This window comes from Panthera tigris, chromosome B4 (assembly GCF_018350195.1).
Source record: "Panthera tigris isolate Pti1 chromosome B4, P.tigris_Pti1_mat1.1, whole genome shotgun sequence".
NCBI lineage: Eukaryota > Metazoa > Chordata > Mammalia > Carnivora > Felidae > Panthera > Panthera tigris.
The window spans coordinates 42506076-42519989 of record NC_056666.1 but is presented as its reverse complement, the minus strand read 5'-3'; the positions used below and the strand labels follow the sequence as shown (position 1 = coordinate 42519989).

Sequence of the window (13914 nt, the reverse complement as noted above, 5' to 3'; positions counted from 1 at the left end):
CAGAGTCAGTGAGGCAGCAGGACTTGAGGCAAGCCTTCCTTGGCCTAAGACTAAGAAAGACACCCTGGAATCCACAATGGACAGGTAAAGCCATCTCCTCATGGGGCGGGGGTGCACTGGCTTTCCTCTCCGAGCAAATCTGAGCTTTCAGATTGGTAGCTATCTGCTTCTCTCCTCTCACTATCTGACTCACTGCCTGGGCAATCTGCATGTTTATTTCTCTGGATCTGTCACATCTGTTCAGATCTTACACGCTCTCTGCCTGATTCTCTCTGTTCTCTCTCTCTCTTCCATATTCAAAAGAACTCCTATGTGCCACGTATGGACTCGTCCTGAGATGTGTAGTGCAGTTCACACTAGTTTAGAGATTCAATTCATGAAAAGGTATAGCAAGACTAGAACTATATTATAGACGGTAGTGGAAATCGTACTAATAATTTTGTCAGCATTCACCTATAAAAGGACTTGTAAACCTTCCTGGGGACTCTTTACTGAAAAACTTAGTTACAGAGTAAGGAGATTATTTTTTAATGCCCATATGCAAAATTAACTGCTTGAAAGTCACTAGGATGTTATGTATCTGTTACAGGGAGAAAAATCAGTCAAGCATCAGTAAATAACTTTATTTAGTGTTAATTGTTAGGCAGTTAGTGGCATTTTTACTCCTTATCTAGTCTTCCTTTTAATTTTTTTTTTAATTTTTTTTTTTTTATTTTGAGAGAGAGAGAAAGAGAGAGAGAGCAGGGGAGGGGCAGAGAGAGAGGGAGAAAGAGAATTCCAAGCAGGCTTCATGCTGTCGGCACAGAGCCCAATGTGGGGCTTGATCTCATGAACTCTGAGATCATGACCTGAGACAAAATCAAGAGTGGGACGCCTAACCAACTGAGGCACCCAGGCGCCCCTACGTATACAGTCTTTCAGTTTCACTTAACTTACTTCTTAAATGTATTTTTAAGATTATCAGAATGTTTTCACAAGCTGTTTATGATAAGTTATTATCACATAACTTATTTCATTCCTACTTACTACAGAAGTAGGAGAATCATACTTAATCCTTATACTTTATCTCAACTTAACGCTTTTACAAAGCGTTTACACTACAGAATTGATTTTTTAAATTAAAAAAAAATTTTTTTTCAAAAGATTTCAGGTAATCTTTATACCCAATGTGGGGCTTGAACTCACAACCTCAGGATCAAGAGTCTCATGTTTCATCGGCTAAGCCAGCCAGGTGCACCCAGAATTAAGATTTTTAATGGGAGTCTAAATGTTCTTCAGCAAATTTTCTTGAGGGCAAAAATGTCAAATGTCTGCTCAGTTTGCAATCAGATTTTGAAAATTAAGCTGAGGTATAAAGAGGTAAAGGGTCCAGTGAAAATATTTGTACATAATGAAATGCAAAGCAATGATTAAATTCGTAGTTGAAGCTCAAAGACACAAAAAGGAGAAAAGATGAAATTCAAGAGGAGAAAAGGGGAAATATACAATTATCATTAAGGAAAAGAAAATCTGCAGAGGGCATTCGTCAGGATTATTTTTAACCCATTTGTCTCTGTTTGCATTGCTGGGGATACAGCAATGTTCTGCCTCACGGGGCACAGCTGTCCAGAGCAGCTGGCAGCCCGCGACCTTGAAGGACTACCTCTACAAAGTCCTTTGTACCCAAAAGAGAAACCAAGAGAACAGGATACTGGAAATGGGCTCCTAGCTACAGTTGAAGGAAAGTGATGGACCTAGAAGGTTAACTAACAGGTCACAATCAAGTGATTCGCTTCACTGTGGTCGCTTCTGACAAACAGTAATGGACTGCTGTATTTTCCCGTGAGGCAGAAGGCAAAAGTCCATCTGAATTCCCTCACCTATCTCACATCCCTTCCAGAACACCTTTTCTTCCTCCCAGCAGCAGATCCGCTGTGTGTGACACGGTACCTCTCTCCACCCTTTGCTTAGCCATAGAGCCCAGCAGGGTACGTTAGGTGTTTAAAGAAATGTCTCAGTAAGAGATGATGCTTAGTCTGTTTAAAACTGAGTCCCCTGGGGCACCTGGGTGGCTCAGTCGGTTGAGCGACCAACTCTTGATTTCAGCCCAAGTCATGATCTCACTCACGGTTGTGGGATCAAGCCCTACGTCCAGCTCAGCTTTGTGTGGAGCCTGCTTAAAAATCTCTATGCCTCTGCCCCTCCCCCCGCTTGCTCTCACATGCCAATTTTTCCTTCTAAAATGATATGATTAAGCCATTTTTAAATTGCTTGATATACATAATGTGTATACTGGTGATAAACCCAGTTCTCTGCCTCAGGATTTAAAGTGTATTTCAAGAAGCTTCACGTGTGTGAGGCGAGACATTTTAAATTGAGATGGCTATAAAAAGCTCGTCCTTGCTCACCTAATTAATAAGGGTGACACTTGGATACTTAACTCTTGAATTCAGGGTCTATCACATGTATTGCATTAAAATTAATTCTCAACCTATGTCATCACAAAGACTGGGACATGTTTGTAAAACCTTTATTCACAATAGCCTCAAAGCGGAAACAGTCCAAATGTCCATCGACAGGTGAATGAATACACGTGCTCTAAGCCATGCAATGGGATATTACTTCGCAAAACAGAGGATCAAACTATTAATACATGCAACACAACAAATGAATTTCAAAGTGAAACAAGTCGGACACAAAGGAAGAGATAATGTAGGACTTATACGGAATTCTAGGACGTGGATAGTGACATACGGTGACAGAAAGCAGATTAATGGTTGCCTAGGAAAGGGGGGGGAAGAACTGACTGACATAGTGAATGAGGAAACTCTGGGGAGGCGTCCCCTGGCAATGTTCTGTATCCTGACGGTGGTCTCAGCTTTGGGTGTTTACATCTGCCAGTACTCACAAAATTGTACATTTTAAAAGGGTGACTATGTAAATTATGCCTCAATGGTTTAAAAAAAAAAAAAAAAAGGTGAAATAAGTTTCAATTCTCTTGCCAGCCAACCGTATTCAAATCCTTGCCTCGCTCTTTGTTTTTACAAGTTCACTGCACTTTTTCTGTTTGTTTTAATTTGAGAGAGAGAGAGAGAGAGAGAGAAAGAATGAACGGGAGAGAAGGGCAGAGGGATAGAGAGACAATCCCAAGCAGGCTTCACACTCTGCACTGAGCCTGACTCTGGGCTCCATCCCACGACTCTAGGATCATGACCTCTGGGACCGTGACCACAGCCAAGCCGAAATCAAGAGTCAGACGCTCAGCTCAACCCGAATGAGCCACCCAGGTGTCCCTACAAGTTTACTGCACTTCTGCCCTGGGCCACTAAGTGGCAGCATTGTCTCCACAACTCGATAAATTCATTTCTGGAAGAGACTAAAGACAAAACTCGGAGAAACCATCAGTGCTTTGGTATCAACCATACTATAGAGCTTGTGTTAAATCCACAAACGCAAGGAAACTTGAGTCAGCACAGAGTATTTCCACCAATGCAATGCAATTTAGTGCTCGTGACAAGTAAAACACTGCGCTAGGAATAAGGAAAACAAGGGCATGCGAGCAACGTAACATAATGTTTAGATTATATTGCCAAGTTTAAAAAGCAGCAGAGTGCAAAATTCCATATGAAATCAGTATAATCCAAACCATGTAAATATGACTGTAAAATACTAGAAAAACATAAAAATTTTAACTCTTAGATAGTATCCTAAATATTGAATTAGAAAAATTTGTTTTAATTTTTAAAATTTTAATTCTTTAATATTTATTTATTTATTTATTTATTTATTTATTTATTTATTTATTTTTAACTTTATTTTTTTCCATTTACACCCAAATTAGCATATAGTGCAACAATGATTTCAGGAGTAGATTCCTTAATGCCCCTTACCTATTTAGCCCATCCCCCCTCCCAAAGTCCCTCCAGTAACCCTCTGTTTGTTCTCCATATTTGAGTCTCTTCTGTTTTGTCCCCCTCCCTGTTTTTATATTACTTTTGCTTCCCTTCCCTTATGTTCACCTGGTTTTTATCTTAATGTCCTCATATGAGTGAAGTCATGATATGTCTTTCTCTGACTTATTTCGCTTAGCATCAATACCCTCTAGTTCCATCCACGCAGTTGCAAATGGCAAGATTTAGTTCTTTTTGATGGCTGAGTAATACTCCATTGTATATATGTATCATCCATCGATGGACATTTGGGCTCTTCCCATACTTTGGCTGTTGTTGATAGTGTAATTCTTTAGTACTTTGAAACGTAACACTTAACTTTTTGTATTATTTTTGTATTATTCAAGTTAACAACAGCCAAGTACTACTCTTACGTTAAAAAGAGATTTTTTTCCTCATGAAGTGACACTTTTCTGCCTCAAAACACGAAGTCTAAATGGGGAGACAGGTCAGCAATCAATTGGTAACCGGGGATGAGGGATTCGGTAGGGATGAACTGGAAAACCAAGGGAAACTACAGGAGGGTTTTTCTTTTGAATGTTTATTTATTTATTTATTTATTTTGAGAGAGAGTGCACATAGGCCCAGGAGGGTGGAGGGGTAGGGGTAGAAAGAATTCCAAGCAGGCTCTGCAGAGTCCTATGCCGGGCTTGAATCCACGAACTGTGAGATCAGGACCTGAGCCAAAATCAAGAGTCAGGTGCTTAACACACTCAGCCACCCAGGTGCCCCAGGAGGGTCTTTGTTGTTGTTAAGTGTTCGATTTTTGCCTAGAAATTTAGCCTGGTTACTTGAGATGGAAAAGTAAGGAGAGACAGGATAATCAGGATGGTGGGCAGTTTGGGAATTCTGTTTTGACCGTGTTGAGTTTGAAGTACACAATGGACATTCAGGTAGCATTTGGAGGGGAACTCTGAAAGAAAAAAATTATGGAACCCCAGGAACAAGTTTGTAATTCCAAGTTGTCAGCATCTAAAAGACAGCTGTGGGAGGAGACTGTCCTGTGAGTGCACATGGTTTGGGGGTTCTGGCTACCTGTCAATTGGTCTTAAATATAAGCACGAAGAAGGGTTAATAATGGAGTCCAAGTTCAGATCGGGTCCTGATCTCATGGTTCATGGGTTCGAGCCCCGCGTCGGGCTCTGTGCTGACAGCTCAGAGCCTGGAGCCTGCTTAGGATCCTGTGTCTCCCTCTCTCTCTCTCCCCCTCCCCTGCTTGCACTCTGTCTGTCTCTCAAAAATAAATAAACATTAAAAAAAAATTCTTTAAAAAAAAAAGCCTGAAGGAAAGCCAGGAGTGACCAGAGAAGGAGCTGTACTCCTGTATGTTCCTCCCTCTCTCACCCACAGCCTCCTGATGAAGCAGAGGAAGTTTCTCTACCATTTCAAGAATGTCCGCTGGGCGAAGGGTCGCCATGAGACCTACTTGTGCTACGTGGTGAAGCGGCGGGACAGTGCCACCTCCTTTTCATTGGACTTCGGTCACCTTCGAAACAAGGTATCAATTATTTGCTTCCAAGGCAATTAAAAGCTAGACTATGGGCACTTTTAAAACCATCTGCTGACGGTATTACATTTCAACCTGTCTCACATTTAGGTCTTCAGATTTCTTTCTTTTTTTTTTTTTTTTAATTTAAGAAAATTTGAGGTTTGTTTATTTTGAGAGAGAGAGAGAGACAGAGAGCACAGGATAGGGGCAGAGAGAGGGAGAGAGAATCCCAAGCAGGCTCCGCACTGTTAGCACGGAGCCCACATGGGGCTTGAACTCATGAACTGTGAGATCATGGCCTGAGCCCAGATCAAGAGTCAGAGCTTCAACCAACTGTGCCACCCAGGCACCCCAATCTTTTTCTTTTTTAAATGTCCACGAAACTCAGGGTGCCTGGGTGGTTTAGCCAGTTAAGTGTCCAACTCTTGATCTTGGCTCAGGTCATGATCTCACAGTTCGTGAGTTCGAGCCCCGCATAGGGCTCTACCCTGATGGTGCAGAGCCTGCTTGGAATTCTGTATCTCCTTCTCTCCGCCCCTCCCCCACTTGTGCTCATGCACGCTCTCTCTTAAAATAGATAAACTTAAAAATAAATAAATAAATGTCCATGAAATTGTAATTGTTATGCCCCAAAGTGTGTCATCCAATGTCCTCCCCAATCATGCTGGGTACATTACTGCCACACCTTGCTTCAATGCCAAGAGTTAACTGCCCCCAAAATCTCTCCCCTCTCCCCAGCAAATGAATTGCCTTTGAGGTTAAGGAAGAAATCAAATGTAGGAGCCTTTTGATTTAGGAGAATATTATCAGCTCATTCAAGCTAAATCTTAAATGTGAAAATCAAATTTTCTTTAGAATTTTTGAAAAGTAAGGAAGAAAAATTGAGGAAACATTAATAATGACTCAGTTCTGTTTGCCAAATGACTCCTATTCCCTTCTGCTCACACAGATCATAAGCCAATGAGTACATTGAGTATGAGACCCAGAATACTCAGGGAAGCTTCAATTGGCTGATTAATTAAACCGATCTCTCAGCATCTAGAAGATCAGAGAATTACACTTCCAAGAGACTTCTTCACCATAACCAGATGGGTTTACATAAGCTTCTGCCAACGATTATTTCCTGTCTCATAACAGGCAGTGACATCTGGTATCGGTGGGAGTCCCAGGGAAGAATCCATGGGTGGAAGGACACTGACTCATTGTTTAGTGTTTATCTGACTGTTCAGTTCCCTTTGCCTCCATTTGTATTGCGTAAATTATCTCATTACAATTGTTTAACATCCTAATCTCTTTCTTTCTTGTTTGTTGACGTGGCACATTCTACGTATGGAAGGCTTTGCAGTTACCAACCCTTTATTTCTTTCTCATTTAAGCCTCACACCAGCCTATTTCACTGGTATGGAATTAGAAGATCCAAGAGTTGGGTAAATTGTCTCAGTCACCTGAGTGGTGACGCCAGGAACCGGAACCTAGATCATCAGATTCCGGGGCTAATGACCTTCCCGCAACACTAAGCCGACTTGCTATATCTCACTATTGTGAGATTATTATTACAATCGCAGGGATCACACAATGCGCAAACACATTCAATTGTTCTTAATCCTTAGCAGTGCCTATTACCTCTCTTACAACACCCCTCTGTCGGCCTTACTCTAATGTGTTTTGCCCCTTCATAAGTTTCCTACCTCCCCCTAGCGGTCTGGTGTATTTCCACGATGTCAAGCAACAGGACTTCGTTCCAAGCCATTTTCTTTCTCCTTAAAGGTGCAAAAAGTTAACCTCACAAGCGCAGCTTAAAAAACTCCACGACAGTGTGATGCTACTTCAACCAGGCTCATTTCATCCTCCCGGTCCACAGAAAAATCCATAACCTGTCTCCACGCCACAGGGCCACGGCGGCAAAAGGGTTCGGGCCTCGCCGCTCCTTCGGGGAGTTAGCAAAACGTTTTGCAACGTTAAGGCCCAAAACTGCGGACACCCCATAAAAGATTACTGTGGGGAGCAGGTGAATCAATGACCATAAAGCTACCGGCGCCGCAGTCAAGGTCAGTGAACGTCACCTAAGTCGTCTGCTCTCTCCGCAGAACGGCTGCCACGTGGAACTGCTCTTCCTCCGCTACATCTCCGACTGGGACCTGGACCCTGGCCGCTGCTACCGCGTCACCTGGTTCACCTCCTGGAGCCCCTGCTACGACTGCGCCCGGCACGTGGCCGACTTTCTGAGAGGGTACCCCAACCTCAGTCTGAGGATCTTCACCGCGCGCCTCTACTTCTGCGAGGACCGCAAGGCCGAGCCCGAGGGGCTGCGGCGCCTGCACCGCGCGGGCGTCCAAATCGCCATCATGACCTTCAAAGGTGTGGAGGGGACGTCTGCTGCGCAGGCGCCGTGCGGCAGCTCTGGTTCAGGATTGCAATTCAGAATGAGAAACGTCGGGGGCGGGATCCAGCCGAAAATTATCAACTAGAATTGGAGGAAAAGAATTAACGGCTTGGACACCAGGCTTTGGGGGAGATGAGAATTAAGGGGGAGGGGCTGTGGGGGCATGAGGGGGGAAGGGTTTTCTTTCTTTTCTCTTGATTTGGGATCTGAGCTGTCTTAAACCCCATCTCCCTCCTTTTTTTTTTTTTTAAAGATTATTTTTATTGCTGGAATACTTTTGTGGAAAATCGTGAAAAAACTTTCAAAGCCTGGGAGGGGTTGCATGAAAATTCAGTTCGTCTATCCAGACAGCTTCGACGCATTCTTTTGGTAAGGGGCTTCTTGGCTTCTCCTTTCCTTTCTCTCTCCAAAGTCATCTTTTCCTGCAGCGACTTGTGTTTTCCTTTCTTATATTTTTCACACTGTCGTTATGTGCGCGTGTGTGTAAATATCACTCCTTATTTTTCCCCTGGTGAAAGCCTATTTTCTGGCTTTTTTTGTTGTTGTCGTTTCTCCCGCATTCGAGTTTGCTCTTCTGTTTCACAATGCAGAGCCCTCTGCCAGGATGCCTTTGCCTTCCCCTCTTTGATCCCTCACATGTCTCTTTCTTGGTTAGAGTCTCAAGAGCTGTCTTTTCCTCCTGGTAGCGTTCCTTCCTCTTCTCTTCCTGTCTCTTCCTAGTCCCTCCCCCCCACTTACTTTCCTGCAAAATGTTACAAAGTCATCCCCTGAGTCTCCTTCTCTTTCTCCACAGCCCCTGTATGAGGTTGATGACTTGAGAGATGCATTTCGTACTTTGGGACTTTGACAGCAGCCTCCAAGAATGTCACATATTATAAGCTATCTCTGAAGACAATGGGTAAAAGGACGATCTTTCAAGAAGTCTGTTTTTCTTCAACTCTCACTTCCTTAGAGTTTAGAGAAAAAAATATTCGTATACAGGGCTTGTTTAAAAAACATCTGGAAAGTAGACCAGGAGCACAGGCCCACCGAGGTAGCGGTGCAACCGGTGCAGGTTTTAATGCAACAGCGCCCTCTACTGTGAAATGGCAGAATTGCAGGGCCTGGGAGCGCCTAAAGTGTCCTGTTCTATGACTTTTAGGCTGGGAGGAAACAGAAGGTAACTCCCTAAAAGCATGGTGAGAAGATCAAATATTTTATAATCAGTTTCCTCTATTATTCGTTCTGAGTTTTTCAAGGATATTACTGATACATTTTTGTACTCTTTGCCTTTGGGGTTCACTTTCAAGTGAACAGACCTCCACCAGTCCATGATCTATGTAGAACCACCTAATGAAAGACTCTGGGTGATTGTAACCCCCAAACATCTTCTCAGAGCATTAATATCTAAGCATGTGCTGTCTGTTTTAATTGTCTGAGGCATGTTTTCCTGTTTGTACACACAACGGTTTTTTTCTTGGTATGGAATATGTGCGATCACCTTCAGGGTATTTTATAATAAAGGATCTTAAAATGAGTATGAGGACTGACAAAGATGCCTGAAAGTTAGTTGGTGCTTCAAGTCACACATCTGGAAACACAGATCCTTTTTAAAGAAGTCCATAGTTCAGAAAACACAACCACACATTTCGCGGGTAATCAGGTAACACTTGGAGAGGGGTTGCTTCAGTGTTAAAACCAGGCACCTGTTCTCCCCGATGGGTCTGTTAACTTGAACAGTGTCAACCAGGCCAACAGGTTCCTACTTTATGTGATGCTTCTCTCAAAGAAATGTTCACTATTTAAGAGAGTGTGATAAAAAGAGAATAATATTTGGGAAGGATGACAGAGCCATAGCAAAGAAAGAGTGTTTTATCCAGCAAAATGTAAGGGAGCCAGCCTATGGCACAGAGACTGCCTACGTGTAACAACTATCCTTGACTGTGAGAAAAATAGTCAAAGCAACCATGTCACTGTGCAGTTATCTCCTGGAAACCCTTGCAATGCAGATAAATAGATCCACAGGACAAGCTGAATGCACAATCTTATTGTCCTACAAATGCAAACGGGTGCCAGGGCCAGTCAATAAAAGAATATAAGTTCTTTCAACAAACTGCTAGGACAATGGATATCTATAGGCAAAAGAATCAATTTGGATCTCTACCACATGCCATATATAAAAGTTAACTCAAAATTTATCAACTGCCTGCATGTAAGAACTACAGACTATAAAACCCTTAGAAGGAAACAGGTGAAAATCTTCGTGACCTTGGATTTGACAACAGTCTCTAAAATATGACACCAACAGCACAAGCAACAAAAGGGAAAAAAAATAGAGAGATTGGATTTCATTAAAATGAGAAGCTTTGGGGCGCCTGGGTGGCTCAGTCGGTTGGGCAGCCGACTTCGGCTCAGGTCATGATCTCGCGGTCCGTGAATTTGAGCCCCGAGTCGGGCTCTGTGCTGACAGCTCAGAGCCTGGAGCCTGTTTCAGATTCTGTGTCTCCCTCTCTCTGACCCTCCCCCGTTCATGCTCTGTCTCTCTCTGTCTCAAAAATAAATAAACGTTAAAAAAAAAATTTAAAAATAAAATAAAATGAGAAGCTTTTGCACATCAAAGGATAGTAGGAAGGAACTGAAGAGACAGCTTGCAAAATGGGAGGAAATATTTGCAAATAGTGAGTCTAGTGTGCAGAATACATAAAGAACGCTTATAACCCATAACAAAAGTCAGCCTAATTAAAAATGACCAACAGACTCAAATAGACATTTCTCCAAAGATGATACACACAAATGTCTAATAAGAACATGAAAGATACCCCTTAGTCATTAGGGAACATTCTTAGTCATTAGGGAAATGCAAATCAAAGCCACAATGAGATACCACTCATACAATTAGGATGGTTATCAACAACAAGAAAAGCAATAATAACAATTGTTGCTAAGGCTGTGGAGAAACTGGAACTTCTATGTATTAACTGGCAGAAATGCACAACTGTGAGGCCACTCTGAAAGACAGTTTGGTGGTTCCTCAAAAGAGAATAAAAGACAGAATTATTGCATGACCCAGCAATTGCACTCCTAGGTATTTATCCAAGAGATTAACCTTTTGTTTTTTGCCTTTAATTTAAGTAATCTCTAAACCCCACGTGGGGCTCAAACCTGTGACCCTAAGATCAAGAGTCTCACACTCTACCGACTGAGCCAGTCAAGCACCCCTACATCCAAGAGATTAAAAGCAGTGCTCACTTCGGCAGCACATACGCCAAGAGGTTAAGAGTGTTGTGTGGAAACAAAAACTTGTAAGTGAGGACTTACAGCGGGAGTATTCGTGGTAGAAAAGTAGGAACACCAAATGTCCATCAGGTGATGGGTGAATAAACAAACGTGGTATCTCCATCCAATGGTATCGTATTCGGTCATAAAAAGGAGTGAGGTACGGATACATGCCACAACATGGACGAATCTTGGAAACATGATGCCAAATGAAAGAAAGCCAGACAGAAAATGCCACACAGCATACGATTCTGCCTATTTGGGATGTCTGGAGCAAGCAAACCCACAGAGGCAAAGCTTAGTGGTTGACAAGAGGGAGAAGGGCATGAGAATCACTGAACGCATACGGCGTTTCTTTGTGGGGTGACGAAAATGGTCTAGGATTCGATAGTCGCCATTCTGAATGTACCCCCAAACCACTAACTTGTATATTTTAAAGTGGCTAAGATTTGCGTGTGTGTGTGAATCGATAGATGAATTTACAAGTGTGGATTTTATGTTATGTGAATTCTATCTCCACTCTTTTTTATTTATTTATTTATTTATTTATTTATTTATTTTTAATGTTTTATTTATTTTTGAGACAGAGAGAGACAGAGCGTGAGCAGGGGAGGGTCAGAGAGAGAGGGAGACACAGAATCCGAAGCAGGCTCCGAGCCGTGGGCACAGAGCCCGACGCGGGGCTCGAACCCACGAACTGCGAGATCATGACCTGAGCCGAAGTCGGACGCTTAACCGACTGAGCCACCCAGGTGCCCCTCTGTCTCCACTTTTAAAACAAGTCAGTGACTTTGGAGGTGAACCTGAATTTGAATTCTGTTTCTATGTGACAGCGGGCAAGATATGTTTAACCCATCTACAACTTTAATTTCCTATCTCTACATGGGTGACAACGTGAACTTTTCACATGTTTTTGTTAGGTATTAAATTAGAAGATAAGACAAAGCTGGTGCTCTCTCAATAATGAGCATTGCCACCCTTTCTGTTGGCAGGACAGAAACGTAAGACATCACCCTCGACATCACCCTCTACTCCCATATCCCGTCCTCCAGACTTTTATGCTAAACACTTCTTGAATTTATTTACTTTTCTCTCCCTCTTCTACTAGTACCTAAGAAAGGGCAAAATAAACACCAAAACAAATGTAAAAATAGCCCTTGATAATTGAAAGCTGGTCCCACACTGAGAGCCAGGCAGTATTATTTTCGTATTGGACATAAACAATCTCATAGAATACCAGCCTCAGACAAGTTCACTCGGACTGATAAAATGAGAGAAAGCAAAACCATTTCATAATTTGTCTGAGCCACCCCCAAAAATACCAAACACCGCCTCTCTGGGCTGGAAGGAATGGCTGCTACTTCTTTGCCGATTACAGCTTTATCCTTGTTCCACTCAGCCCTCCCTAAAGATTTGACACACCCAGTTGTAGAATTGACCCCATTTCCTCACCATATCTAATCTAACACAAATCCCCAGGTTCTTAGACCCTCCCTCAAATCACCAAACCAAAGCCCAGATTCTGTAATTAAATTCCAAGCCGTGAAGTCGCTCAGTAAGAGAAAACACCCTCTGACTGAGACTTAATGGCTTCCCATGATGTGTCTTCTCCCTCACTACAAGAGTAATAAATCCCACTGGTTCAACTTCAGGAGCTGTGTCGCTCATGGTCTTTGGACGGAGGCCATTGACACATCTCAGCTGGAACTATCGACTTCTCTAGTCTATTGTAATAGTTATGATATTCACTAATTATTACATGGTAACTGAGAAGTTTCGAGGCCACTTTTTTTTTTTTTTTTTTTTTAAATTTTTTTCAACGTTTTTTATTTATTTTTGGGACAGAGAGAGACAGAGCATGAACGGGGGAGGGTCAGAGAGAGAGGGAGACACAGAATCGGAAACAGGCTCCAGGCTCCGAGCCATCAGCCCAGAGCCTGACGCGGGGCTCGAACTCACGGACCGCGAGATCGTCGCGGGGCTCGAACTCACGGACCGCGAGATCGTGACCTGGCTGAAGTCGGACGCTTAACCGACTGCGCCACCCAGGCGCCCCTCGAGGCCACTTTTAAGCCACTGGCTTTCACAACGAAAATTTGAGTGAAGCAATGGCCCCCAGTTGACGCAAACAGGGTCATTAAGCGACCCACCTCAAAATAGCCAGAAGCCCCAGCGAACCAATCGGCTACTTACAACCAGGCAGTTTTCAAACAAGGGAAAATACCCTATGTTCCCATACCTCTTCACTCTGCCCTCATCACTGTGGTCTCTCACCACTGCTTCCTGGCAGGGTATTCAATAAACTTCTCTTTAGTTTGCCTTGGGTGAATTCTTTTAACGTCAGTGCGGTCAGCCCCCACCCAGTTGGAATGCCTCACGAGAAGCATTCTGTGGTGGTGAAGATATGGTTGGTTTTATTTTGTTTGAGAGAGAGAGAAAGAGAGAGACAGAATATCCTAAGCAGGCTCCACACCCGACACAGAGCTCCATCCCATAACTCTGGGATCATGACCTGAGCCGAAATCAAGAGTTGGGTGCTCAACAGACTGAGCCACCCAGGCGCCCCATATGGTTGTCTTTAAGAAAATTTCATGAGAGGGGCACCTGGCTGGCTCAGTCAGTAGAGTATGCCACTCTTGATCTCAGGATTGTGAGTTCAAACCCCGTGTTGGGTGTGGAGCTCCCTTAATTTTTTTTTCATGAGAAATAAATGCTGGATCTGTTATTCATTCTTCCTAATATTTACTGATCAACTACTAGATGCATAGCATTGTGACCAACATAATGGAGATTATATATATATATATATGGATATGTATATATATATGGATATATATATATATGATTATATATATATA

General features: G+C 42.9%; 1 protein-coding gene across 1 annotated transcript; it reads left to right on the top strand.

Annotated features, from left to right (window-relative positions):
- Positions 1-12: 12 nt before the first annotated feature.
- On the top strand, positions 13-9320 carry AICDA (activation induced cytidine deaminase). Its single transcript, XM_015540827.2, has 5 exons — positions 13-84; positions 5280-5427; positions 7506-7776; positions 8055-8170; positions 8595-9320. The coding sequence occupies exons 1-5, from the start codon at positions 77-79 to the stop codon at positions 8646-8648; spliced, it is 597 nt and encodes a 198-aa protein (XP_015396313.1). The 5' UTR covers positions 13-76; the 3' UTR covers positions 8649-9320.
- Positions 9321-13914: the final 4594 nt, after the last annotated feature.